Source organism: Geotrypetes seraphini, chromosome 14, assembly GCF_902459505.1.
Source record: "Geotrypetes seraphini chromosome 14, aGeoSer1.1, whole genome shotgun sequence".
Lineage (NCBI taxonomy): Eukaryota > Metazoa > Chordata > Amphibia > Gymnophiona > Dermophiidae > Geotrypetes > Geotrypetes seraphini.
The window spans coordinates 24,724,986-24,752,796 of NC_047097.1; the positions used below are offsets into that span (position 1 = coordinate 24,724,986).

General features: G+C 42.0%; 1 protein-coding gene across 10 annotated transcripts in view; it reads left to right on the forward strand.

Moving 5' to 3' along the window:
• TM6SF1 (transmembrane 6 superfamily member 1) overlaps window positions 1-27,811 on the forward strand; it is a 74,287-nt gene that overhangs the window by 36,523 nt on the left and 9,953 nt on the right. For all 10 annotated transcript variants that reach the window (XM_033919886.1, XM_033919882.1, XM_033919884.1 and 7 more), the window contains 4 exons: window positions 9,576-9,658; window positions 15,066-15,187; window positions 19,386-19,490; window positions 27,348-27,440. In XM_033919886.1, the coding sequence (XP_033775777.1) occupies window positions 9,576-9,658; window positions 15,066-15,187; window positions 19,386-19,490; window positions 27,348-27,440 (403 nt within the window). The remainder of the gene's footprint in view (window positions 1-9,575; window positions 9,659-15,065; window positions 15,188-19,385; window positions 19,491-27,347; window positions 27,441-27,811) is intronic.

The following is a 27,811-nucleotide window of genomic DNA, read 5'->3' on the forward strand; positions in this document are numbered from 1 at the left end:
TCATCTTTCTTTATTCAAAATTTTTTTTCTTTTTTTCTTGCTCAAATGCCCGACGGGACCCGTTTCGCCAAACTGGCTTTATCAAGGGTTCCAGCAAGGAGCACTATACAATATAATAAATTAAAGAGTTAATACACATATTATCATAAATTTATATTTAACATCCTGAAAAAACTGCATTTTAACTAGTAAAATTATCTATATTGAATGTGCAAAAATGCAAATCCTATATAAATATTTATTTGAATTAATCTATTACTTATTCAAATTCATTTATCCCTAATAAATCAATACATACCTTCATAATTAATATTAATTACATAATTACATTTCTCAATAAATATTCAATGAATACCTCCCTAACCACAGACAATGGTAAAATGATATTGGAAACCAACATATTTGATAAATACTTATTCATATAATGTCCAACTCATTTATAATATATAGAAATTAAATAATCAAATTAACTACTTCATATATATTAAACATATCACTAAAAATCAATCATATATACAAATACAAACTTTAATTGATAATTAACCAATGAAAATTTAATATTCTTAAAACACATCTATCTTAAAACATATTAGCTATTAATTAATAAATAGATATAATCAATCATATATATATATTCTCACATCTTTTATCTAATAAATCCATACTAGTACACCATTAAAAACCTATGTATTTAAATATCAATTAATAAATAGATATTCTTTAAACATCATCTCTCTTAAAAAACATATTAGCTCTTAATTAATAAATAGATGTAATTGGTCATATATGTGCATTCTCACACTTTTTGTCTAATAGATTCATACTAATACACCATTAATATTTTAAAAAAATATATATGCATCTAAATATTAATTAATTAATAAATAATTATAATCAATCATATAAATATATGTACATATGATAACTAACAAATACCTAGATAAAATACAATAAGAAATGAAGTAGTGTAATCTATAAATGTGCAGCTATATGTAATTATTTAAATAACAACTCATAAATTAATTATCAAAAATTAATAACCAATTAAAATTTTTAATTAATCTCCTTTAACATAATATGAAAGTCAATATTAACATCAAAGACTGTGTATATTTGTGCCCCCACTTTTAAATGAAATGATTAATAATGCATCAACCTCAGAAAATATACTCCAAATAACGCTTGTAACTTGAAATTATATCCATTAACAATTCATTGCTTAATTTTCATTTACATTGTAAAAAACCACATATGTAGTATGGTTTTTTTTATTGTTTTTTGTTTTTTATTTGTTATTTAAATAATTACATATAGCTGCACATATATAGATTACACTACTTCATTTCTTATTGTATTTTATCTAAGTATTTGTTAGTTATCATATGTACATATATTTATATGATTGATTATAATTATTTATTAATTAATTAATATTTAGATGCATATATATTTTTTTTAAATATTAATGGTGTATTAGTATGAATCTATTAGACAAAAAGTGTGAGAATGCACATATATGACCAATTACATCTATTTATTAATAGCAAATGTTTTTTAAGAGAGATGATGTTTAAAGAATATTTATTAATTGATATTTAAATACATAGGTTTTTAATGGTGTACTAGTATGGATTTATTAGATAAAAGGTGTGAGAATATATATATATGATTGATTATATCTATTTATTAATTAATAGCTAATATGTTTTAAGATAGATGGTGTTTTAAGAATATTAAATTTTCATTGGTTAATTATCAATTAAAGTTTGTATTTGTATATATGATTGATTTTTAGTGATATGTTTAATATATATGAAGTAGTTAATTTGATTATTTAATTTCTATATATTATAAATGAGTTGGACATTATATGAATAAGTATTTATCAAATATGTTGGTTTCCAATATAATTTTACCATTGTCTGTGGTTAGGGAGGTATTCATTGAATATTTATTGAGAAATGTAATTAATATTAATTATGAAGGTATGTATTGATTTATTAGGGATAAATTAATTTGAATGATAAGTGATAGATTAATTCAAATAAATATTTATATAGGATTTGCATTTTTGCACATTCAATATAGATAATTTTACTAGTTAAAATGCAGTTTTTTCAGGATGTTAAATATAAATTTATGATATGTGTATTAACTCTTTAATTTATTATATTGTATAGTGCTCCTTGCTGGAATCCTTGATAAAGCCAGTTTGGCGAAACGGGTCCCATCGGGCATTTGAGCATTGGAGCAAGACTAATAAGAAAAAAAGAAAAAAAATTTGAATAAAGAAAGATGAAGAACGTTACAAGTTGGTCTGTTCTTCTTTTTTTGAATGGTTTATCCTGTTGAGTGAGGATTGTTTGAGAAGAATCAAAATCCTCAGTGCTTCAAAAGCATAAAATGTCTGCCTGTTGAATATGAAAGCAATAAAAACGAATGGATGACGGCGAGACTGTGGATTGAATGATTGCAGAAGCTTGACAATCTGATGAGAAGGCATAGGAGACACATTATAATACTGTATGATAACTGTGCAGCACACAGCAATAACGTACGACTAACCAACATCAAACTCGTATTTCTGCCACTAAACACGACCTCTTTGATCTAACTGATGGACCAGGAGATAATTGCCAACTTCAAATGTCATTACAGGTCGCTCGTCATGAGATATGTGATGGCGGTGATTGATGCAAGCACGGAATACAGCTCCCGAGCTGCTGAGCTTGCAAGAAAAATGACTGTGCTCGACTCTCTTCACATGATACGGAAGGCATGGAGTCAAGTCTCATCATCCACGATTTCAAATTGCTATTGACGGGCGAGTTTCATTCACACATCTGATGAGACAACTGAAGCTGTGACACTTTGTCTATTGAACTCCCAGTTTGATCTATATGTCGCCGTTGACAATGTTGTGCCCACATCATCTGACAGCACTAATTCCAATATCTGTACAGTCATAAAGGACACTACTGACAATCAAGAGTCTGATGACGGGGATACTGCTGCGGTCATCATGACTAATGAAACATCTGCAGAGATTGTTTCCTTCTCGGACCTGCTGAAGTCCCTACATGCACTGCGTTGTTATCTGGAGATAAATGGATGTCACGACTATGGCCAGTTTTACAGCCTCAGTAGTCAGCCTCAGTAGTCAGCCTCAGTAGTCAGCCTGAATCATGCAATCTGCGTGCAGAAAACAATGACTGATTATTTCAGTAGAATGTTGGTTTAAAAAAGGTTTACAGTGTGTTGCATTAGATGGGATAGTGCTGATTCTAAAACTGAACCGTGTAGAATTGTTTTACGTGTGTGTTTTTTACTGAATAAAAGTTTCATTACATACTGTGATTTTTCATGAATAAATAGTGGTACTCCGATTAAGCACACACTCTATTTAAGTCCAGAGGCCTTGCACTTAAGTGGAGTCGACTGTAGACTATTCCTTTGAGAAACTCCATTACTACTATAATTAGAGAGCAGACCTCTATTTCACGCAAGATAGAAATGATTGAAAATTACAACCTTTGGCTGAACTTGAGAGTGTTGAATTGTCCTAAAATTCCAACTGTGCAGCCGATCGAGGTGTGCTCACAAACTGCAGTGTTATGCATTGGGTTCCATTTTAACAGGGAGCCTTTGAAAGAAGAGCGGGCTGAGTCTGTGCATGAGAACATTCATAGATCTCATACTAACTACTGCTTCTGGGCATAAGTTACAGTGGAGGCCCGGGGGGGGGGGGGACCTGATGATATGTTGATTTGGGGTCCTGACTCACAGTTTGGGATCCACTGGTGATCCTCAGTAAGATGCTGTATTCTAAAAGCAATACTGAAATAAGGTAATACCAGTCCTTAAACATTATTACAATATTTAAATAGTGGCAGGTTGAAATTTTCTTGTAAATGTAGTTAAATATGAGTCAGTTTGATATTTACTTTTGATCTAGCACATTTGACCGGTTTCCTTGCTTCCAAGCTGCTTTTGTAGCCGGTTGTACCTTCTTAGCTGCCTGTTCATAGAGGTGAATGAGTTTTCATACAAAGTAGATGATTCTGGTGAATTCAGCTCTGTGTAACTTTAAATTTTCATGCTGAAAATATTGCATATTAATTTGTGACTTGTCTCACCCCAATATGGTGGACTATTTCTGGGACCGCTGATCGTTTTCCTCTCTCTATTTTTCATTTTTGATACTGAATTGGCTGTTCTATACAAGAGTGTACTCTTGAATATAAACATTTCAACAACATTGCAAATAATTTACCGGCTGATATTCAGCTGGCAGTGGTCAGCGTTTTTTAAACGCTTAGGGGCTCATAATAATAAAAAAAAATTTAATGCCCATAAAGCATCCTAAGTCCTAATTGCCAGGACATCCATGTAACGATAATCAAAACCACCTTTCTGGACTTCTAGCAAGGTGTCCAGCCTCTATGCATCCAGAGCTTGAGATGAGTGTGTTGGCGGGCTTTGGGCATGCATAAGGGCAGGTTAGACTTGGATTTGAACATAGTTTTCTAGTGCAGAGTTTTAAACAAAACAATTCCCAGAATCCCTTTTATAGACACAGCAGTTTCCTGTTGTTCCTTTATCTTCCTGCTCAATCAGAATGCCCCTCTTTTGAACTACATACCATAAGTCTTCGTTTGCAAATGTCTGAGGGATTTCCCCCCTATCTGAGTATTATTTCCCTGCCAACTCTTCTCAGCTGCTGCGCTGACACTCCTTGGCCAAGAGCCCCAAACCATGGCTCCTTGCTTTACCCAAGTAATGTAGAACCCAACCCTGGCTGTTAGGTATTTGAAACTCCAGAAGCTCCAAATATTGCCTATGTAGCATGCAGCTTGCAAGCAGCCAGTAATTAAGGACCCCCCCTCCACAAAACCACATTCAAATACTTATGCATGCAGACAATTGCTTTATCAGCCTTTCCTTTTGAAGAATAGGATAATAAATATGCTGGAATGATTTACTTTCTGAAGACTTTCCCTCTATGAATTTGTAACACTGAGCTATGCACTATGGTCTTTGTGTAAAAGAAGACTAAATCCTTCAGACTGAACTCTTGTTTTAATGTTATTAAATTTCAAAACTGGGTAATACAAACACTAGCATAGAGAAAATAACATCATGCAAAACCAAACTTCCTGTTTTAACAAGTGCTCTTTCAGGAAGTTAAGTTCCTGTTTTGAGTAACAACAGAAGCCCCTCTTTTATGTATGATTTACTCTATGCACATAATGAATATCAGTTTTGCAGTTGGAAAGTGAGGAGCCCAAAAAACCCAAAACAAAACCCAGCAGAATGTTGAGCTTTAAGGGAGGCAAAAGGCACTAAAATCAGCCCTTGCAGTGGGTGATGTAGAATTGTCAAAATATGTTTAATTAAGACACACTGCAGGAGAGTATTTTGATAGATTCTATATTATTGGAACCTCCATAAACAAGTGTTCTTTGCATGTACTGAAGAGGAGTGAGTGACATATCTTCTAAAAATATCTTGTTTTGCTGGATTTTGCTCAAATGGCTTAAAGAGCCTTTATGCAAGAAAGATATATTTATCCCAGGACAAGCAGGCAGCATATTCTCGACATGTGGGTGACATCATCCACGGAGCCCCGTCGCGGACAGCTTTTCAAGCAAACTTGATTGAAGATCTCAAGTTTGCTAGTGCTGCACCGCGCATGCGTGTGCCTTCCCGCTCAGCTAGAGGGCACGTCTCCTCAACATGGTCTTCAGTTCTTAGTTTTCTGCGGAGCCAGAAAGCCCTGTCTCTCTTCTCTGCGTTCCTAAGTGCCTTTCTTGCACCGCGGCTTCTTTTCTTGTTTTTCTAGTCGGAATTCACTGTGCTCTGCGTCTTTGTTTTTATCATCTTAAAAAAAATATATATATATTATTTTTTCAGTATTTTCTTCTGCAATCAGCGACTGGGGGATCCCGGTTTTTCGGTGGCCGCAGCCCTCCTTCCTACTATATGTCCCGGCCTCTTACTGGGTTCAGGAAGTGCACGCAGTGCGGTCGGGTAATTTCCATCACAGACCCGCACCGTTGGTATATCCTTTGCCTGGGTGTTGATCACCCTACGGACTCTTGCCCTCGTTGTGCCACCCTTGAGCCTTGGACTCTTCGTCAGCGTCGAGCCAAGATTCTGGACCTCTTCGACATGGAAGCTGGTAACGCCTCGGCCTCGAAGACCTCGGGGGCTCCGGCTTCAAAGGCCTCGGGTAAGTCTCCTCTTCCTCCTTCAGGTTCAGCTCAGCTACCGAAGAAGCCATCCTTGGAGTCTCTGGCCGCCTAGGCAGTGAGTGTAGTCCTGCCGGCCTTGATGAGACCTCCTTCCAAGCGTGCCTCCACATTACAGGAATACTTTACATCGAGGTCGCCCTCGTTGGAGTGCACTGCCGCACCAGTATGTCCGAATCCTTTGGTCTCGGTGCCGATGTTCGAGGATATGTTTAAGGCTATCTTAACCTCACAGAACTCCTTGGCTTTAGCTCAGCTTGCCCCGGCCTTGACCTCGCTCATTGTGGACCAGCCTGAGCGTTGCGCCGAGAGCTCTCGAGGCAAGGTGCGTTGGTCTCGACGCTTGTCCTCGAGTGATTCCTCGCCTGTTCCCTTGAGGCAGACTTCTCCTACCGCCCGGCCTCGTGTGAAGCACCGGTCGAGACGTACTTCTTCCTCAAGGCAGAGGTCTGTGAAGTGGCCATGGGATTCTTCCCCGAAGCGGGGTAGGTCACCAGGCCTTCGCACTACAGGGTCCATCAAGTCATCAGTATTTAGATCAATGCTGTCTTGTTAAAATGTTTATTTTATTTTTATTTTTCCTCTAACTCTACTTTTCACTTCTCTATTACCCTCCAGGTACTTTAGTTAGATTGTGAGCCTTCGGGACAGTAAGGGAATTTTTCAAGTACCTTTCTTATTTCTAATCTTAATGTATATTTTCTGTAAACCGCTTAGAACCTAACGGTATATAAGAAATAAATAAAACGGTAGCGGTATATAAGAAATAAATTACATTACATTACATCAGACCTCGTACTGTCTGACCCTAGTATTCTTCGCTCTCCTGTGCCGTCTCGGTCCCCGGACCGAGGGGGCCCCAGATCAAGGACTCCCGCCTCCGTCCCATGTTGGATCTCTGTCCCTCGGACCCCTGGGTCCTCACCTTCCTGGCTCTCTAAGCGCAAGCCGTCGTCAACTCCCCCTTGTTCTTTTAGCGGGGCCTCCTCAACGTCCATTCTTGTTGACACTGATGTACCAGTGCAGTATTTGAGGGAGGCTTCCCCCTCGTTTTCTGCTGCAGCGAAGTCTCACTCAGCTTACCCCCTTGAGGGGCCGTCTGCGAGCAAGCCGTCCTCCTTCACCAGGTTTGTGATGGACATGGGCAAGGCGCTGCAATTGGACCTCCAGTCTGATTCTAGGTACACCCGGGAATATTTGGAGGAGATGGAGCTTTCTTATCCACCGAAGGAATCCCTTCGCCTCCCTTTGAATCCGGTTTTGCAGCAGACTTTCTTCCGGAATTTGGAGACTCCTTATGTTATCCCGGCCATTCTGTCCAAAATGGAATCCAGGTACCGGACGGTCCCCTGTAAGGGGTTTGAGAAGGCTCAACTCTCCCACCAGTCCCTGGTGGTGGAGTTTTCCCTAAAGAAGTCTATGCGGCTGTCCCGCCGGGCCGGGAAGGCTGGACTATGGATAAGTTTGGCAGATGCCTGTACCAAAATTCGATGATGGCGAACAGGGTTCTGAACTACAATTTTACTTTCACATCCTATCTCAACAGTGCATCAAATCCATGCTCTCCTTTCAGGATGATTTGCCTGTCCATCGCCGGATGGAATTTCGCTAGTCCTGGATACGCTGTTGCAGATTCGGCTTTATCCAAGTTTCCAAGTTTCCAAGTTTAATATATATTTGATTGATCGCTTTATCAATTTCAAAGCGATTAACACATGTTTAAAATTACAATATTTAAAACGTACAAAGAACAAACAAACACGACAAAACAATTTAATTGCAGGACTAATTGGAAACATTAGGGTAAGTAGGGGGAGAAATTACAATATATGTTTCAGGCGACATATAATGCCTTTGAACTCTCCTCCAGGGTCTCCGCCTTTGTGGTAGCCATGCGCCGCCTGGCTTGGCTCCGCATAGTCGACATGGACCCAAATCTGCAGGACTGGCTGGCGAATCTCCCGTGCTTGGGCAACGAACTCTTTGACTCCATTGAGGCAGCCACCAAATGCCTCTCCGAGCATGAGCGCTCCTTTGCCTCCTTGGTCCGACCCAAGGCGAAGCCCGCTCCTCCTAAGTCATACAAGTTGCCTCCCCGGTGCTATCCCCAGAAGTCGATGCCGGCTTTTTCCAGGCCACCTCCTCGGCGTCAGCAGCAGCAGAGGGCCCCTCAAAAGCCTCAGACCCCTGCGACGGCTAAGCCTGCGCCGTCCTTTTGACTGTCTGGATTGGAGAAGGCCGACCCCCTCCATCCTCGAGCCTTCTCCTCTGCCTATAGGGGGCCGCCTCAGTGCCTTTTCTCACCACTGGGAACTGATAACTACGGACAATTGGGTCCTCTCCGTCATCAGAGAAGGGTATTTCCTGCACTTCTGGATGCCGCCTCCGGACCTGCCCCCAAGAAAGTGTCCTTCGAACAGAGCACAACTCCCCCTTCTTCTCCAGGAGGCTCATGTCCTCCTTCGCCTCTGAGCGGTGGAGGAGGTCCCTTTGTGTCAGCGGGGCACCGGATTCTACTCCCGGTACTTTCTGGTCCCCAAAAAGACCGGGGACCTGCGCCCTATCCTGGAGCCCACCCGAGCCCACGCAGCCGAGCGCTGCCCCACCCACACGCCACGCACGACACGCACAACGTCGATGATTGACGCTGTGCGCGCCACACGCAACGTGCAGGGGGGACGGCACCCGGCCGCGCAGGCCCAAACAAAGGTCCTCCAACCTGCGGAAGGCACCCGACGTGGAAGGCTGGCCGTAAGATAGAAGAGGAATCCCCCGAAGCGGCGCTTCCTGGACTGTAAGTGCTCGTTTATCGGGGCAGTGCTCGGTTTGCGAGTCAAAAGTTTGCTGAGTATTTTGCGCGTCTTGCAAAACACTCGCAAACCAGGTTACTCGCAAACCGAGGTTCCACTGTATTTGGGTTTTTGCCAGGTCCTTGTAACCTGAATTGGCCACTGTGGAAACAGGAAACTGGGCTAGATTGACCATTGGTCTGACCCAATATGGCTTTTCTTATGTTCCTTTGAGCATCAATCGCTGTTTCAAAATCAGTAAGTTCAACCATGGTTATAAATGCAAGCAATATTTAACAGTGACTTTTGATCATTTGGCCCTGAGTTCTTTAGGTTGTCTCTGGCCATGTTATCTGATGTAAGACCATAAAATGCAGTAGGTCTAGATTCCAAACATGAGGCAGTAGGATTAATAAACTAGAAAACTGCCATGTTGATGAATCTAGCCTTTTTAGCTGCATTATTTTGAAGAAAAAAATATAATTTTTTTCATAGTGTTTCTAACTATTTTAAATTTTAACATTTTCTTTTTCAGGGAGAGCTATAGGAACATTGGTCTATATTGGGTAGGATCCATATTGATGAGCATAATTGTCTTTCTCCCTGGAAATATCGTGGGTAAGGATATATTTAAGAATAGCAAAATGTAAGGTTAAAGCATTGCAGTTAATTCAAAAGATGGCAACCGTTCAAAGCATATAATACCAATTTTGAAGCAATTCCATTAGTTGCCAGTGAAATATAGGGTGCAATATAAGATTTTAATGATAAATAATTCACCACACTATATACAGACAAACAGAAAATTTTAAAAAAGTATTTGCATTATATATGCCAAAATGATCATTAAGGTCAGAGAAAGCATGAAATCATTGGTAGATTCGGTACATTATATGTCAACAAGTCAGGTATCTTTCTCGATAGGAGGAGCCAGATTATGTACTACCAGGACAAGTACATTTATATAAGAATATGGAACAATTTAGGCGACTGCTCAAGACTAATTTATTTGTGAAGGAGTTTTGTTACTGAACTAGGTCATTTATGGCCAAGAAATGTGGAAAGCTTGAAATAACTACTCATAATTTATTAAGGTGGGAGGGATGAATTGTTGCTCTGTTGATGAATTCTCTTTATAAGAAGATATATTTTATTTGCAGATGTGAAGAATTCTTATAGTTCGCTATTCTATAATAAATTGTGTAGATACTACTGTAACCCACCTAGGTATTAGGCGAGTGAAAATTTTTTAAATAAATAAATTGACTTTCCTGTCTGAAACTGAAAAATTGTTTATCCAAAGACAAGCAGACACTATGACCCTCTTTTATCAAGACGCATTAGGGTTTTTTATTGCCAGCCACTGCGGTAAATGCTTTTACAGCAGCAGCCAGTGATAAAAAAAAACAACTCGTAACACTGCTTGATAAAAAGGGCTTATATTTTCACTTGTGGGTGATATCTTCCACAGAACCTGGTATGGACACTGTATTTAGGTCTGCCTGACCTTGTCCAAGTCACAGCCTATTTTCAGAATAACCCTCGACTAGTCCATCCAGACATTCATAAAATACACACCACCACTCCAAAGCATACCAACCCCAAAACCCACCATGCATACCCATACACTCCTACAACCATCATACACTCAAACCTGCACCCCCCGGTCACTCCCCCATTCCGTGGCTATGTTTACCTTTCATTGCATTTTAGAACACAATTCCAGAAGGGGCAGTCAGTTTGGATGAGTAATTCTGCAAACTCTCTTCATTTTCTGAGAGCCAACTTTCCCTCTGGCCTTATTGGGTTTCACCAGGCTCATGTTTATGTATTTATTAATCTCTTCCAGAGTCATGATCCTGACAGCTTAGAGTACCACATGTGAGAATATATGTCTTCTCTCCTTAGAGAACACCTGCTACAAATAAGTATCTTTGCTTATCCTAAGGCAAGCAGGCAGTATATTCTCACAAATGGGTGATGTCATCCACGGAGCTCGGAACGAACAGTTTGACAAGTGAACTGTCACGTTAAGTTTTTAGAAACTTCACGACTGCCTTCTCACCCACTGAGGTTCACAGTACCTCAGCTTTTTGTTTTCTATAGAGCAAAGAAGTACTATTTGGCTGAACTCTGTTCAGCCTAAGTTTGCCTTCCCGCTTTGGTGTAATTTTTCTTCTTTATTTATTTTTTCATAAACAATGAGGGAACGGAGAAGAATTTAATTTTTTTTTCTTTTCTCTCATAAATTCCAGTGACAGTTGAGTTCAATCTCGCTGAAGTAATTTTTTTCTCTATGTTGAAATTGTTGACGGGTTTTAAAAAGTGTGGCAGATGTCAGTGGTCTATTTCTGTTGCAGACTCTCATAATTGATATCTACATTTTTAGGCACTGAACACAAAATTGAGACTTGTTCTTGCTGTTCAACTTTAAAGTCACGCTCTCTTAAAGTCCATCGCACTCAGCAGGAGCAATTGTTCGGTGCTACCATCGAAAACCCTGGGATTGGCTTTGACATCGATATCGCAAGAGATTCTGTCATCAGATAAACCAGCTGCTTTCAAACAAGCGTCGCAGGTCTCTACAGCATTGAGTCCCTTGATGGAGACCAAACAACGATGCCATCGCTCTCTAGCTTCACAGGTTGTCTCTCCTGCATTGTGTGCATACTCATTGAGGTCACCCACTCTGAGACAACCTGCTGCACCAATGGTACCGGCTGTTGAGCCATCAGTACTGGTGCCTACTTTTAGGGAAAAATTTGATGAGTTCTTCCAGAGGGAGCTCGGTAATATATTTAAACTGCACTCAATGCATACCAGTGCTAGCATCGATTCCCTTGGTACTGGCCCAACTTGAGCATAGCATTACAAGGCCTCAAGGTAGCTCTGTCAGCTATCCATTGGAGCATTGAACTCCTCAGGGATCTCCTTTGAGACACTATCGTTCCCCTTCTCAATGATGTTCAGCTTCCAGACATTGATCTTCACACTGAGGTTCTCGCTCTTGTCACCAACATACCTCATTGAAGCATTGATCCTCTACTTCGAAGCATCAACACTCTTCTTCAGGGCATTCGACTTCAAGATATCATCACTCCTCATCACGTCAATTTCATACTTCAAAGCATAAGAGAGACACTCATCGGTCATCTTCCTCGTCTTCATCAGATTGGTACCGAAGAAATCAAAACTCTTCTCATAGACAACATTCTCCTCGACATCCAGTGTCTCCAAGCCTTCTATATGATTCAGATTTACTTTCTGACTCAAGACTGTTCACCTACTTTATCTGCACTTGAGTCTTATGGCATTCCTTCGGAAAAGTCGCCACAGAAAAATGCCTCCTGGAAGAAAATCTCCTTCAGAAAGACTTTCTTTTACTAGATACATTAGACAAAGCCCTACCTATTAAATTGGAAGCTGACACTGATCATAGTGCAGAGTACTTGGAGGCCTTGTACTATGATGAACCTCCCAAAGAACTCCTTAAGTTACTGTTACATGGCATTCTTAAAGAGACACTTCTTAAAAATTGGGAAACGCCTTTAACTATCACAGTAGCTCTGAGAAAACTTGATTCCCTATACAGATTCATTTCTTGTCCAGGGTTTGATAAGCCACAGCTTCAACGTCAATCATTAGTGGTGAAATCAACCCTTAAAAAATATTCCAATGCAAAAGTTTATGCCTTGGCACTTCCAGGACATGAGGACCATATGATAGACAAATTTGGACATTGCCTTTATCAGAATTTCATGCTGACGAATAGGATCCTTAATTACAATTTCTAAGCTCAAACAAGACTCAGCTATCATGATCTTTATAGCACCTTGGTGGTCTAGACAACCGTGGTTATCCCTTCTACTTCAGCTCAAGGTCAAAGATCCAATAATCCTGCAGATCTTTCCATCTCTTCTCACTCAGAGTCAAGGGTTTCTTTTTCATCCCAACCTGCAGTTGTTAAACCTGACAAATTGTTACCTCTCAGCCTGACCTCAGCAGATGCTGATTTTTCTGATCCAGTCAGTCATTTTAGAAGCATCCAGAAAACCTTCTACACAGCAGAGCTACCAACAGAAGTGGACACTTTTTCAGCATAGTGTATTCTTCATCATCACGATACTTAATCCTCTTCCATACCTTCAGTGTTGGAATATCATCTACACTTATCCAACTTAGGTCTTAAAACCACTTCAGTCAAAGCTCACCTTAGTGCTATCAGTGCTTTCCATGTTCAAGTCAACAATAAATCTCTTGCAGTTCATCCTCTTGTTTCCAGATTTATCAGGCTGCCTCTCAAACTGCCTCCAGTGGTTTGGGATCTTAATGTTGTTCGCACTAGACTGATGAAGCTTCCATATGAACCAATGTCTTCTGTTCATCTTAAATATCTCACTTGGAAAATGGTATTTTTAATCTCCATCACTTCTGCACGTTGAGCGAGTGAGCTTCAAGCGTTGGTGTTGGACCCACCGTTTACAGTTTCCCACCATGATAAGGTGGTTCTCGGCACTCATCCTAAATTCTTGCCACAAGTGGTCACAGAATTTCATCTAAATCAGTCAATTGTGCTTCCAGTGTTTTTTTCCAAAGCCTCATTCTCATCCTGGAGAATCAGCTCTTCATACTCTGGACTGTAAGTGTGCTTTGGCTTTCTATTTGGAACGCACCAAGCACAGAACTGCTCCTCAACTTTTTGTCTCCTTTGATCCGAACAAGTTGGGATGTCCAATTTCTAAGCGTACCATCTCTAATTGGATGGCGGCTTGTATCTCATTCTGCTATGCCCAGGCTGGGTTTCCTCTTCACAGTAAAGTCACAGCCCATAAGGTCAGAGCAATGGCAGCTTCTGTGGCTTTCCTTAGATCTACACCTATTGAGGAAATTTGTAAAGCTGCTACTTGTTCCTCAGTTGATACCTTCACTTCTCATTATTGTCTGGATACTTTCTCCAGACGGGATGGACAGTTTAGCCAAACAGTATTGCAAAATTTATTCTCCTAAGTTGCCAACTCTCCCACCATCCCACTTTGATTAGCTTGGAGGTCACCCATTAGTGAGAATACCTGCCTGCTTGTCCTGGGATAAAGCACAGTTAATAACCATAACAGGTGTTATCCAGGGACAGCAGGCAGCTATTCTTATGACCCACCCACCTCCCCGGGTTGGTTTCGCTGCTAGCTATCTGAACTGAGGAGACGCACCCTGCGTTTTGCGGGAAGGCACTCACGCATGCACGGTGCGGGCGACTCGAAATTTCGAGTTTCTTCAAGCAAGACTGCTTGTGAGGTGTCCGCATCGGGGCTCTGTTGGATCACGTCACCCATTAGTGAGAATAGCTGCCTGCTGTCCTTGGATAACACCTGTTACGGTAAGTAACTGTGCTTTTTAAGAATTTATATCTGTTGTCTATATTTTGCACTATAATTGTCTATTTTTCTGTAGTTGTTACTGAGGTGACATTGCATATTTTAAAGTCATCTGCCTTGACATCTTTTAAAAACCCCGAATATAAATGATAATTAACATTTTCTCTGCGTACAGTGTGCTTAGTTTTTTTTTAATTTTGTGGTTACCATTATGTATTAGTAAGATTATGTTATGTGTATAAGAAAAATGGATGGAAGAAATTGCATTACAATTAGTATTACTATTATGGGTGTGGAGTCATGGGTGGAGTTTGGGCGGGTCCGGGACGTAGTTTAGCCAGGGGTACTCGGTTGTTAGGCTTAGGGCAGGGATCTCAAAGTCCCTCCTTGAGGGCTGCAATCCAGTCGGGTTTTCAGGATTTCCCCAGTGAATATGCATTGAAAGCAGTGCATGCACATAGATCTCATGCATATTCATTGGGGAAATCCTGAAAACCCGACTGGATTGCGGCCCTCAAGGAGGGACTTTGAGACCCCTGGCTTAGGGGGTACTTGGCTTGAAAAGGTTGAGAAACACTGGTGTAGACTATATCAAGTCGATATAATTAACAATTTTTAATCTTGTAACTTTACTGTTTCCTTTATTTTAATAGGTAAATATGGAACACAGATATGTCCTGCTTTTCTCTTAAATGTACCATTCATTTGCCTTCCTTTATGGGCTGGGTTTAGAATCTATAATCAAGCTTCGGTGATTCATAATCCTTCAGCCAAGGTAAATGATTGAACTATGTGTAACCTTACAGTGTTTCATACATGCCATACTTAATTATGGTTATTTATATATATATATATATTTTTTTTTTTGGTTGGGCCACACTCGTATGAATAACCAGGACATGTTTGAATTTTATTAGGCTTAGCAATAGCTTGTGTGTTGGTGGTCATGGGAGAGGGGCTCTGTTTATTATATGTTATAGTTTGTACGTCCCTTACAAAAATAAAAACGATATGGAACAGGTTTCAGCATTGCCAAGTGAGGCAGAAAAAGTGATTAGAATGCGCCTCTCTACCATTGTCAGCATTTTATGTTTATTGAAAGCTTCTATACCTAAGGTGACCATACGTCCTGTTTTGAACAGGACCGTCCCATTTTTAGATCCCCTGTCCCGTTGTCCCCACATACAGCTTCGGGACGCCAAAATGTCCTGTTTTCAGGGACAGCGTCCCAGGCGATCGCTTCCTCTCTCTCCCTGCCACGCAAAGGTCTTAATCTCACCCCTGAAGGCCTGTCACCGTCCCTCCCTTGAAGGCCTGCATCCCACCCCTGAAGGCCTGTCCCACCTCGAAGGATTCTTACCCTCCCCCCCCTGGAAAGGCCTGTCCCTCCTTGAAGGCCTGTCTCCCCCCCTTGAAGGCCTGTCCCTCCCCTTGAGGAGGGGCGGGACCGTGGCAGAGGAAATAGCTCCGAAGCAGTGCAAAGATCGCTGGCATCGCAATCTTGCTGCAGGCTGCTTCTATAAGATAAACGGTATGGGGAGACCAGGGGGGAAGCGAGATGTCGGGTGGGGGAGAATCAGACGCCAGGGGGGGGAACCAGATGCCGGGGGGGGGGGGGGAACTGGACCGCAACACTAACCGGCTTCTGCTTTAGGGGGCAAGGGGGGGAGGGTCATCCGAATTGGGAAGCCGATATTTTTTGTTTGTTTTGAATAGATTAGAATCGATTCACCCGAAGTGAATCAGTGAACCGGGCAGCACTACTAAGGACATAGGAAGGAGACACTGAGGGCATTAAGGATATAGGAAGAGGCACTAAGGAGATGGGAAAGAGGCACTGGGAGCACTAAGGACATAGGAAGGAGGCACTGGGGGCACTAAGGACATGGGAAGGAGGCACTAAGGACATGGGAAGGAGGCAGTGGGGGCACTAAGGACATGGGAAGGAGGTACTGGGAGCATTAAGGACATGGGAAGTTTCAAGTTTCTTTATTTTTGATATACCGTCTATCAAAATACATGTCTAGACGGTGTACGTTATAAAAGATTATAGGAAACAATTAAAATAGGTAAATAAAAACAATAATTTATCAAATATTAAAAAATATACTGGACAAATTTAGATTAACCTACATGAAACAAAAGGAAAGTAGGGGAGGGAAAAGTTGTTTAAAATACATCAAAGTAAAATTAATGAAAAAAGGACGGTAAGTGGGGGAGTGGTAAAGATATTAGGAGGGGAATCACTTCAAAAGAAGTATTAGATGTTTCACTGCTACACATGAATCAGAGAATTAGGAGACAGAGGCTGATGCTAAAGAGTAAAAGCATCTTTAAAGAGAAAAGTTTTAAGTTTGATTTTAAATTTTCTGAGTGAGTTCTTCTATTGAATGTCTAGTGGAAGGGCATTTCACAGAGAGGGGGCGGTAACCTAAAAGATGGATTTAGAACATGAGCATTGCCTCTGCTGGGTCAGACCAGGGGTCCATCATGCCCAGCAGTCCGCTCCCGCGGCGGCCCCCTCAGATTTGTGAGTAGTATCGTAAAACAATTCCCGTATTGACAGTATAGAGAATAAATTTTGATTATTTGATCGGAGGGCCCTTGATGATGAGTAAGGGATCAACAGTTTATCTATGAACACTGGTTGGTTAGACTTTTTTGTTTTAAAAGTGAGGAGGAGTATTTTATAGGAGAGACGATGAGTGACAGGTAGCCAATATGCTTTACAGAGGAGAGGGGTGACATGATCAAATTTTTTTGCGTGATAGATTAATTTAACAGCTGTGTTTTGCAATAGTTGTAGACGGCAAATTTCTTTCTGGGTTATGCCCTGATAGAGGGCATTACAGTAATCTATAGTTGAAATTACTAGGGAGTGAATCAGGATATTAATGGAGGAGGGATCAAGAAAAGAGGAAATAGAACGGATGAGCGTAAGCTTATGGAAACATTTCTGCATAACTACACTAATTTGTTAATGAAAGCTAAGATCCCTGTCTAAAACTTTGCTATCCATTTGAATTGGGGAGGAGTTGATACTGATGGGTAGACATAAATGTTCATCTGGAGAAGGCGAGAAAAGGACACTAGTAGTTTTAAGAATGTTCAGTGATAGTTTAATATGCCGAAGCCAGAGGCTGATTTTGTTGAGTTTTTGATTAATTTCTGTTATTCCATCAGGGGGCACTGGGGGCACTAAGGACATAGGAAGGAAGGAGGAAGGGAATAGAAACAGACAATTGTTGGGCCTGAGTACAGAAAGAAAGGATGCACAGTCAGAAGGAAATGCAATCAGAGACTCATGAAATCACCAGACAGCAAAAGTAGGAAAAATTATTTTATTTTCAATTTAGTGATCAAAATGTATCAGTTTTGAGAATTTATATCTGCTGTCTATATTTTACACTATATTTTTCTATAGTTACTGAGGTGACATTGCGCAGTATAGAAACTTTTGAATAAACTATAATAATTCAAGTGATTTGGAGAACTGCTGTGCTAATGTGTTCCAGATCACCATGCTGGCATGAGATCCATACAATAGCTATTAGTATAACAGGCAGTCAAAGAGTGAATATTTGCTAGGACTAAAGTATTCTGTTAGCTTTATTTTTCTATGTAGCATTCTATAGTAATTTGGTTTGTTCAGTTTTCACAATAGTGAAGGGGATATTTGTGAAAGGGAGGGGAGATGGATTTTGTTGAACCTTTGCTTTGTTTTATTTGTGTTTATAAAATGACAATTATCAGAGGAGAAGCTTCCACCCACACACGTGACTGCAGGGCGGCACAGGCATAATAATAATAATTTAATAATTTTTATTTTTATATACCGCCAAAGCCATAATAGTTTGAAGCGATTTACAATAAGAAGAGCTGGACAATCAGCAAAGATAGGCACAATGAAAAGTCATTGAATACATGAGAGCAGGATACAGAGATAAGAGGAGCTGGAACAATCAGTGCACGATCAGCGAAAATAGGCACACTGTAAAGTCGTCAAGTACATGTAAGCAGGGTACTAAGAAGGCTTGAGAGATCTTGGTTACAAATTGGTTAGACTAAAAAGGGGAAGGGCTTTAAGAGATCTTAGGTTAAAAATTTATTGTACAAGTTTGTTTTTACTAGTTTTCTAAAACTTAGATAGGATGAGGAGTGTGTAATAATGTTACCAAGCCAATTGTTCAGATGACCTGCTTGGAAGGCGAGTGTTCTGTCCAAGAATCTTCTATATCGGCAGGCCTTTATAGATGGATGGATAAACATGTGGATTCTGCGTGTAGGTCTAATGGAATAATCCAAGTTGAAATGAGAGAGCAAGTACATGAGAGGCCAAACCAAGAATAGATTTCAAACAAAGACAGGTGAATTTGAACAGAACTCTTGCCTCCAGGGGCAGCTAGTTTCTTTTCTAAAGTGCCGCAAAGGTAAGGGGGAGGGAGGGAGATAGATTTGGTCGGAGGGAGGGAAGGGGCCGCACGTGCGATCGGTGACTGCGCACTTTCCCTACCTTAAGTTTCTTTACGCTGCAACAGTAAGGGGGAGGGAGGGAGATTCTCGGGCCACAGAAGGGCGGTGAGGTGGCGAGAGGGAAGGGTGGATGCTGCGGGGATGGGGCGGTGAAGGGGACGGCGGGTTTGGGGACGGGACAGTGGCGGTGAAAAGGACGGTGGTCCGGTGACGGGGCAGTAACAGGGACAGAGTTTTTTCCCGTGCCATTCACTACTAGAAACCTAAAGAAACAGAAAAACACTACTGGGCAACAAAAAAAAAAGAATTTTCAGTTAGATTTTTAAAAATAATGTTTCCTGGAATTAAATATTGCCTTTCATATTAACAAAGAAATGGAAACAATAAAGCCTAGAAAATAATGAAAGAAAGTTTCACTGTTGGAGTCATTTACTAACAACATATGGCATGAGATAATGATTCTCAACATGTGTTATTTACCTTTTTTATGTTATATTTAGGTGATTCAAGAAATCCAGAAGAAAGGACTGTTGGGAAGACCATTCGATCTAGTGTTGGCCACCTACCTCATATTTGCAACCATATTTTGTTTATTTAGAGGCATGGTGAGTTTGAATTATTAGTTTTGACTTATTGCTATTTAGAAAAATTTTAACAGAGCTTGCTAGCCTGCAATATTAAAAGTATTATCCCACCTTTTTACAAAACCGTAGCACGGTTTTTTAGCATTGGCTGCGGGGGTAACGGCTCTGACACTCAATTCCTATGAGTGTCTGAACTGTTACTGCTGCAGCTGGTGCTAAAAACTGTGCTATGGTTTTGAGAAAGAGGGTCTATATATAAAACATTCTCCATGGACAAGCAGTCTTAAGTCAGCCACACTTTGGTGACGTCCTCTAACGTTACCAATTTGGAATTGCTTTCCCAGAGCTCAGGTGAGGCTTTTGGGAGCCTCATCTGAGCATGTGCAGGTAGCCCTATATATACCTGTGGTAGCCCTATATATACCTGTGCTGGCCCTCTCTAATTCAGTTTAGTTCATCCGCCCTCCCCAACGGATGGATCATCGCTCTCCATTAAAAAAAAAAACAACCCAAAAAACATCAGGAAAAGAAGAAGAATGGCAGAAAAAAGAGAAGACTGCAGCAAAACCGAGCTTTAAGAAGTGCCCGGACTGCAAAAGGAAAATGAGTTCCATGGACCCCCACGAAGTGTGTGTCTGTTGCCTCAGGGAGGCTCACCTCATGGCTGCCTGCCCTCAGTGCCTAAAAATGTCCCAGAGGGCCTGCAGAAACCGCCTCCAAATGCTGCAGAACTCGGAGGTAGACCAGCAAAAGGACAAAATCCCCTTGAGGGGACCGAAAATAGCAGGCAAGACTCCATCAGCACACCCGACACCGGCGAGGACCTTGCTTGCAGCCGGTGTTCCTCTGGCCGTGCCTCAGGATGAGGGGGTGGTTAGGTCTGCGCCAGGGACAGACAATCTGGGGATGAGGACTTGTTCTCCTGCAAGGGGGGGATTTGGGGGGGTGACTGAAGCTCCAGTACGCCCCTCGACATCAGGTATGGGCGGAGGGTCGCCAGGGGGCACGTCGGGCTGGTGGTCCCCATGGGCGGTTGAGCCATGGGGTCCTCCTTGGGGAGTAGGTCCCTGGGCGATGGTCTCGCCTCTGTTCATGGGCGTTGTTCCACCATCCCCTTGGGGTCCGAGTGTTACTGGGGGGTCAGGGGGTTTCGTGGGGGCGGGGGGCCAGCATGCGGGGGCTGGTTCCACGGGGCTAACTTACCCTCATGCTGTGCAGGTTGCTGGCCCCTGTCCGGATTTTTTCCCACAGGACCTAAGACGTGACGGTGTGTCTGGGACGTCTGCTGCTGGAACGGCTCAAGGTGGACTGGATGAAGCCCTGCGGATCGGCGTTGAGGAGCCTGGGCAGGCTCGCCAGCGTCCAGCTATGGTGGTTGCTGTGGATGGCGCCACTCTGGGAGCGGGCGGCAGCGGACACAGAGCTGGAAGTGACCAGACTGCGGGTAACATGGCCCTAGGGGCTGGGGATGGTGTCCGGAAGAAGAAGGGGAGGGGTAAAAAGGGCCGTGGGGGCAGGGATTCTTCTTCGTCCTCTTCCTCTTTTACGTCATCTTCCTCCTCTGGGTTACCTCGGCGGGGAGGGAGGGGCTGGTGTAGGACGGTGATGATCGGGGGGTCCCAGCCCTTGGCACTGTCGGAGCTATGGGAGAAGGTCCCGCGGTCCCTACGTCATAAGATTAGGAAGCGTACGTGTGGACATTTTTAAACTCCTATAAGGTCGGGTTCGCGGTCGGAAGAAGAAGAGTAAGAAAAAGGGAGGGAAGCTAAAAGTGGGTGCGGTTTCTCGCAATGTTCTAAACTGGACGCTTGCGTTTTTACGGCTAGCCAGTGTCTGGGGCGGGAACGTCCCCAGGATTACGGCCTCTTGCGGACTCCATCCTCGATGCGTGTCAGCGATTTGGGGGTTGGGTGTGGCTCAACTATGACGAGGTGTTCCGCAACAAGATGGAGGAGAACTGGCACATGTCCTGGGGTACGCAGGACATTAATCTGTGGATCACCCATATGGCAAAACCGGGGGTATCGGGGCTGAGTACTTCGGCTAAGCTGGGCTCTCAGGCCTCGGGGGGGGTGCGTTCCTTTTGTCCGCCAGGGGGGCCGGGGGTGGCTCCGGCCGTTGCTGGCAGTTAATAAATTGGCCTGCTCCTTTACCGTCTGTCGCTTTCGTCACGCCTGTTCCATATGTGGTCAGGGTCACTCGGCTCTCAAGTGCCCCAAGAAAGGAGCTGGAGTGCTGTCTGCCCCGGCTAGGTTAGGTGGGGTCCCAAGGGTTGCCATACAGCCGTGGCTCGATCTGTATGGTGATTCGCGGGTGGCGGCTGTTTTGGTTGAGGGTTTTAGTGAGGGTTTTGTGATTCCTTATGCGCTTCCATTAGATAACGTGCAGGCTTCCAACACTTCCTCAGTTTCTCAGCTACAGGTGGAGGTTTGTAGGAAGTTGAAGGAGGAACTCGAGAGGGCACAGACTGCGGGGCCCTTCCAAGAGTGCCTGTTCCCGGTACTGATATTGTCTCCGCTGGCGATTATTCCAAAGAAGGAGCCTGGCAAATATCGTTTGAGTCACAACTTGTCCAGGCCCGTGGGGCGCTCGGTGAATGATGGCATTCTGCGTGATCTCTGTTTGGTGCAATATGCGTCCTTTGACAGTGCGTTATGCCTCGTTCGGCGTATGTGTTGTGGGGCTGTGGGTGTAGTCTACAGACCTCCGACTTAATCGCAGCAAATTGATAAAGATCTGATTGTGGATATCCAAAAGTTTGGAAAGAAAGAGGAGGTGCTGCTGTTGGGAGATTTCAGCCTGCTAGATGTGGACTGGAAAGTTCCGTCTGTGGAATTGGAAAGAAGTAGGGAGATTGTGGATGCCTTTCAAGAGGTTTTGCTCAGACAAATGGTGACGGAACCCACGAGAGAAACAGCGATATTGGATCTGGTCCTCATACATGGAAAGAGTATATCTAATGTATGAGTGGGTGCTTACCTGGGAAGTAGCGATCATTAAATGGTTTGGTTTGATATAACGGCTAAAGTGGAGGGCTGCCGCACGATACTAAAAGTCCTAGATTTCAAACATATGGACTTTAATAAAATGGGAGAGTACCTGAAGAAAGAGCTGTTAGGATGGGAGGACATAAGAGAAGTGGAAAAACAGTAGTCTAAGCTGAAAGGAGCTATAAATATGGCTACGGAACTTTATGTGAAGAAAATAAATAAAAACAAGAAATTGACATGGTTCTCTATACTAGTAGCGGAGAAAATAAAGGCAAAAGAGTAGGCGTTCCTGAAATATTAAAAAACCCCAAGAAGAAGAGTACAGAAAGGACTACCGGGTGAAACTGAAAGAAGCCAAGACGGAGATACACCTAGTGACTGCGCAGGCAGAAGAGCAAATGGCTAAAAAATGTTAAAAAGGGAGACAAAATTTTTTTGATATATCAGTGAAAGGAGGAAGATGAAAAATGGAATTGCTAAACTAAAAGATGCTAGGAACAAATATGTGGAGAGTGATGAAGAAAAGGCAAACCTGTTAAATATTTCTGTTCTGTGTTCATGGAAGAAAAACCTGGAGAAGGACCGAGGTTGTCTGGCAAAGTTACACTAGTAAATGGAGTAGATTATGCACCATTCAAGGAGGAAAGTGTTTATGAACAACTTGAAAAACTGATAGTGGACAAAGCGATAGGACCGGACGGGATCAATCCCAGGATACCGAGGGAGCTCAGAGAGGTTCTGGTGGGTCCTATTAAAGACTTGTTCAACAAATCTCTGGAGACGGGAGTGGTTCCTGGGGACTGGAGAAGAGCGGATGTGGTCTCTAGTCACAAAAGTGATCACAGGGATGAAGCGGGAAACTACAGGCTGGTTAGCTTTACTTCGGTTGTTGGAAAAATAATGGAAGAGTTGTTGAAATAAAGAATAGTTACAGGATCCGAGGCAACATGGCTTTACTAAAGGTAAATTGTGCCAAAAGAACCTGATTGAAGTTTTTGATTGGGTGACCAGAGAACTGGATCGAGGATATATGCTAGATGTAATTTACGTGGATTTCAGCAAAGCCTTTTACACAGTTCCTCATAGGAGGCCCTTGAACAAACTTGAAGGGCTGAAGTTAGGACCTAAAGTGGAGAACTGAATTAGAAATTGGTTAACGGACAGATACCAGAGGGTGGTGGTTAATGGAAGTCGCTCGGAGGAAGGAAAGGTGAGTAGTGGAGTCCCTCAGAGTTCGGTACTGGGGCCGATCTTGTTCAATATGTTTGTGAGTGACATTGCTGAAGGGTTAGAAGGAAGTTTGCCTTTTTGCGGATGATACCAAGATTTGTAACAGAGTAGATGCCGAGGAGGGCGTGGAAAACATGAAGAAATATCTGCAAAAGTTAGAGGAATGGTCTAAAATCCAATGCAAAGAAATGCAGAGTAATGCATTTGGGGATTAATCAGAAGGAACCATATATGCTGGGAGGGGAGAGGCTGATATGCATGGATGGGGAGAGGGACCTTGGGGTGATAGTGTCTGAAGATCTAAAGACAAAAAAATAGTGCGACAAGGCGGTGGCTGCTGCTAGATGGATGCTGGGCTGTATAAAGAGAGACGTAACCAGTAGAACAACGAAGGTGTTGATGCCCCTGTACAGATCATTGGTGAGGCCCCACTTGAAGTATTGTGTTCAGTTTTGGATACCGTATCTGGCGAAGGACACAAAAAGGCTTGAAGTGGTCCAGAGGAGGGATACGAAAATGATAGGAGTTTTGCGACAAAAGACATATGAGGAGAGACTGGAAGCCCTGAATATGTATACCTTAGACTTAGAGAAAAGGAGGGACAGGGGAGATATGATTCAGACGTAGAACAAAATACCAATGGGGTGCCACAGGGCTCGGTGCTTGGACCCGTGTTCTTTAACATCTTTATAAACAATCTGGACATAGGTACGACGAGTGAGGTGATTAAATTTGCGGACCATATGCAGAAAGAATTTCTTACATACCGTAAAAGCGTGATTTCTTTGGGGGCAAGCTTTCAATTAAGATTTCCCTGTAAGGGTTTTGTTTCCTAGTGTTTCCTATCAGAGGAACAAGTATATTTTCTTTGAATCTGCCCAATTGGGGTTTTTTTTTTTTTTTGGAAGGTAAAGGAATTCCTACTGCGGTCCAGAGCAAAACAGTATAAATGTAGTCATGGAATGTTAGGAATGATGTATTGCTCAAATATTTTTTCCTCTTATTAGATATTTAGTTAAAACCTTGATTCCCACAAGGTGGTTTCTTGATGCTTTTTCTCCCCCCACAGGTGGACTATGATAAAGAATTTTCTTCTCTTTATGTTTCATATTCATTTATTATTTGATGAATTGAAGAGATATATTCAGTATTTCCTGTGCAATTGTTTATGTACTTGTTTGAATTGATAAAAAAAATTAAAAAATGATAAGAGGGTACCCTCCTCTCCTACTTCTTAGATGAGACTCAAACCCTCAGTCTCCTGTTACTAACCCAGCACTCATCCCTTGAGCCAGCCAGGTTTTTACAGTGAGAAATTTTTGTAACTTCTATTTCTCTATCTCTGAGCTCAAATCCTAGTCATTGACACAAAATGCATCAGAATAGAAGCTACCCTCCTTTCTTAGCTCCTACTCCTTAGCTGAGATTTGTACCTCAGCCTCCTGTTACTAACCCAGCACTCATCCCTTGAGCCAGACGGGCTTTCACATCAAGAGCTTTTCGTAACTTCTATTTCTCCATCTCTGAGCTCAAATCCTAGTTGTTGACACAAAATGCAGCACTTAGGTTCTACTCCTTAGCTGAGGATCAAAACCTCAGTCTCCTGCTACTAACTCAGCACTCAACCCCCTGAGCCAGCCAGGTTGTCACAGCAAGAGCTTTTCGGAACTTCTATTTCACTGTGTCTAGGTGCAAATTCCTGGTGAAGGAAGAAAAGTGGTTGAGAAACTATCACCTTCAAGGGATGCAAGTGGCACAAGACTGATATCAGGATACCAGTGATCCTCCTGGCACATGTTCAGTGCTTGATTGTAAGCTTGTACTCTGAGTTTGTGTAATTATGCTTTTGATTACATTTATGATTATTTTTAGTTTGCAGAGTTGCGGGTTATGGCATGGTTTAGGTATTTGGGTTTGTTTGTAGTGTTGTTTAATATAAGAATGTAAGAGCTGCCATAGTGGGACAGACTCCTGTTTCTACCAGTGGCCAACCCAGGTCCCAAATACCTATCTAGATACCAAGGAGTAAAACGGATTTTATGCTGCTTTTCCTAGGATTTCCCTAAGCCATCTCAATAATTACCTATAGACATTTCTTTTAGGAAATAATCCAAACCTTTTTTAAACTCTGCTAAGCTAACTGATTTCATCACATTCTCCAGCAATGAATTCCAAAGATTAATTACACTTTGTATGAAGAAATATTTTCTCCTTTTTATTTTAAATCTACTATGTAGTAGCTTCATTGCAAGCCCCCTAGCCTTATGTTTTTGGAAAGAGTAAACAGCAAGGCTATTCTTCCTAGTTGCGGGACCTGGAAGTGATCCTGACTTATGGAAATAAGTTACCATGTAAAATCTGAGGTATTAAATGCTGTCATGTTTTTAGGATGGCAGTTAAGGACTATCCTTTTGTACCATATTTAATCAGGTAGGAGTTTAGGATTAGAGATAAGAACATAATAATAATCTTACTGGGTCAGACCAATGGTCCATCAAGCCCAGAAGCTCATTCTCACTGTGGCCAATCCAGGTCACTAGTACCTGGCCAAAACCCTAAGGAGTAGCAATATTCCATGCTACCGATATAGGGCAAGCAGTGGCTTTCTCAATAACAGACTATGGACTTTTCCTCCAGGAACTTGTCCAAACCACATCCTCTGGCAACGAGTTCCAAAGCTTAATTCTATTGATGTTTACTGTTGTCCTATAATTTAGGGGCTTTGTCCTAGGACTTGTTCTTACCGCAGTCTGTAAAGCGAAATAGACAAAATAAATCCTAGTACTATTAAAGGGAAGATCTTCTAAATTATATGCCCAAACACTTCTAAAATGTTTGAATTTCATATCAAAATTTTCACGTTAGAGCTGCTGCATGTGCCGGCGAAGAGCTAGAGATACTGGGGGGGGCAGAGGGGAGGAAAGGTGCTGGCGCCCCCTCCAAGATAGTGCCCCACCCTTACTATGCCACTGCTTTAATGTATATAACTTGAAACATAGTAACATAGTAGATGATGGCAGATAAATACCCGAATGGTCCATCCAGTCTGCCCAACCTGATTCAATTTAAAAAATTTTTCTTCTTAGCTATTTCTGGGCAAGATTCCAAAGCTCTACCCGGTCCTGTGCTTAAGTTCCAACTGCTGAAGTCCAATCTCACTCCAACCCATCCACACACGCCCAGCCATTGAAGCCCTCCCCAGCCCATCCTCAACCAAAAGGCCATATACAGACACAGACCGTGCAAGTCTGCCCAGTACTGGCTGGCCTTAGTTCTTCAATATTTACTATGGTCAAATGTACCAATTACAATTGTAAGTAAACAGTAAAAAAAAAAAAAAAATTACATTTGGATGTCCAGCAGTTTATCATTCGAAAATGGCCATTTTTCCCCTCAAGTTGGATTTAGATGTTTTTTTTTAAATGTCCCTCTAGGTATTCAATATATATATTTTTTAATTGTTAGTATAAATAAACCCTACTGGATCAGATGTCCACTAGAATTGGTGCCAGCTTTCAAAGTATTAGTTGTACAACTGCATACAGCAAATCTGCCATGTGCTCAGGTCAGTGGTGACAATGAGATTTGATATAATTCTGGCATGGCATATTTGAGAAAGATATTGCTACAGCAGTTTCTATTTTATGATTATCTTTAGATTGCTTTAGATTGTCCTGCTGAATTCTGTCGATTATATGTTCAGCGTCAAGAGCCATACCTAAAAGATCCAGCTGCCTATCCAAAAATTCAGGTAAACATGATTGTCTTAATTGTCACATGAGAACAGAATTGTTGTTGACATAATAAATACAGAGTCAGTTGGCAAATATCAGGCCCATCTGTTATGCCCAGTTTGCTTTCTAGGGCAATGCTATAGACCCTTCTTGTTTTCCAGAGATGCAATCATGTGCCAATTTACCATCCCTTTTATGAAGCCGCGTTAGGCTTTTCTATCGCTGGCCTTGGCGGTATTAGCTCATAGGAATTCTATGAGCGTTGGACCTAATACTGCTGAGGTCAGTGATAAAAATGTGGCTTCGTAAAAGGGGTTAATCTGGTGCCATTTAAACACGGCAAGCTTTTTTCCCAGCCATAGCAGTGACTTGAAGCATTCAGAGAGCT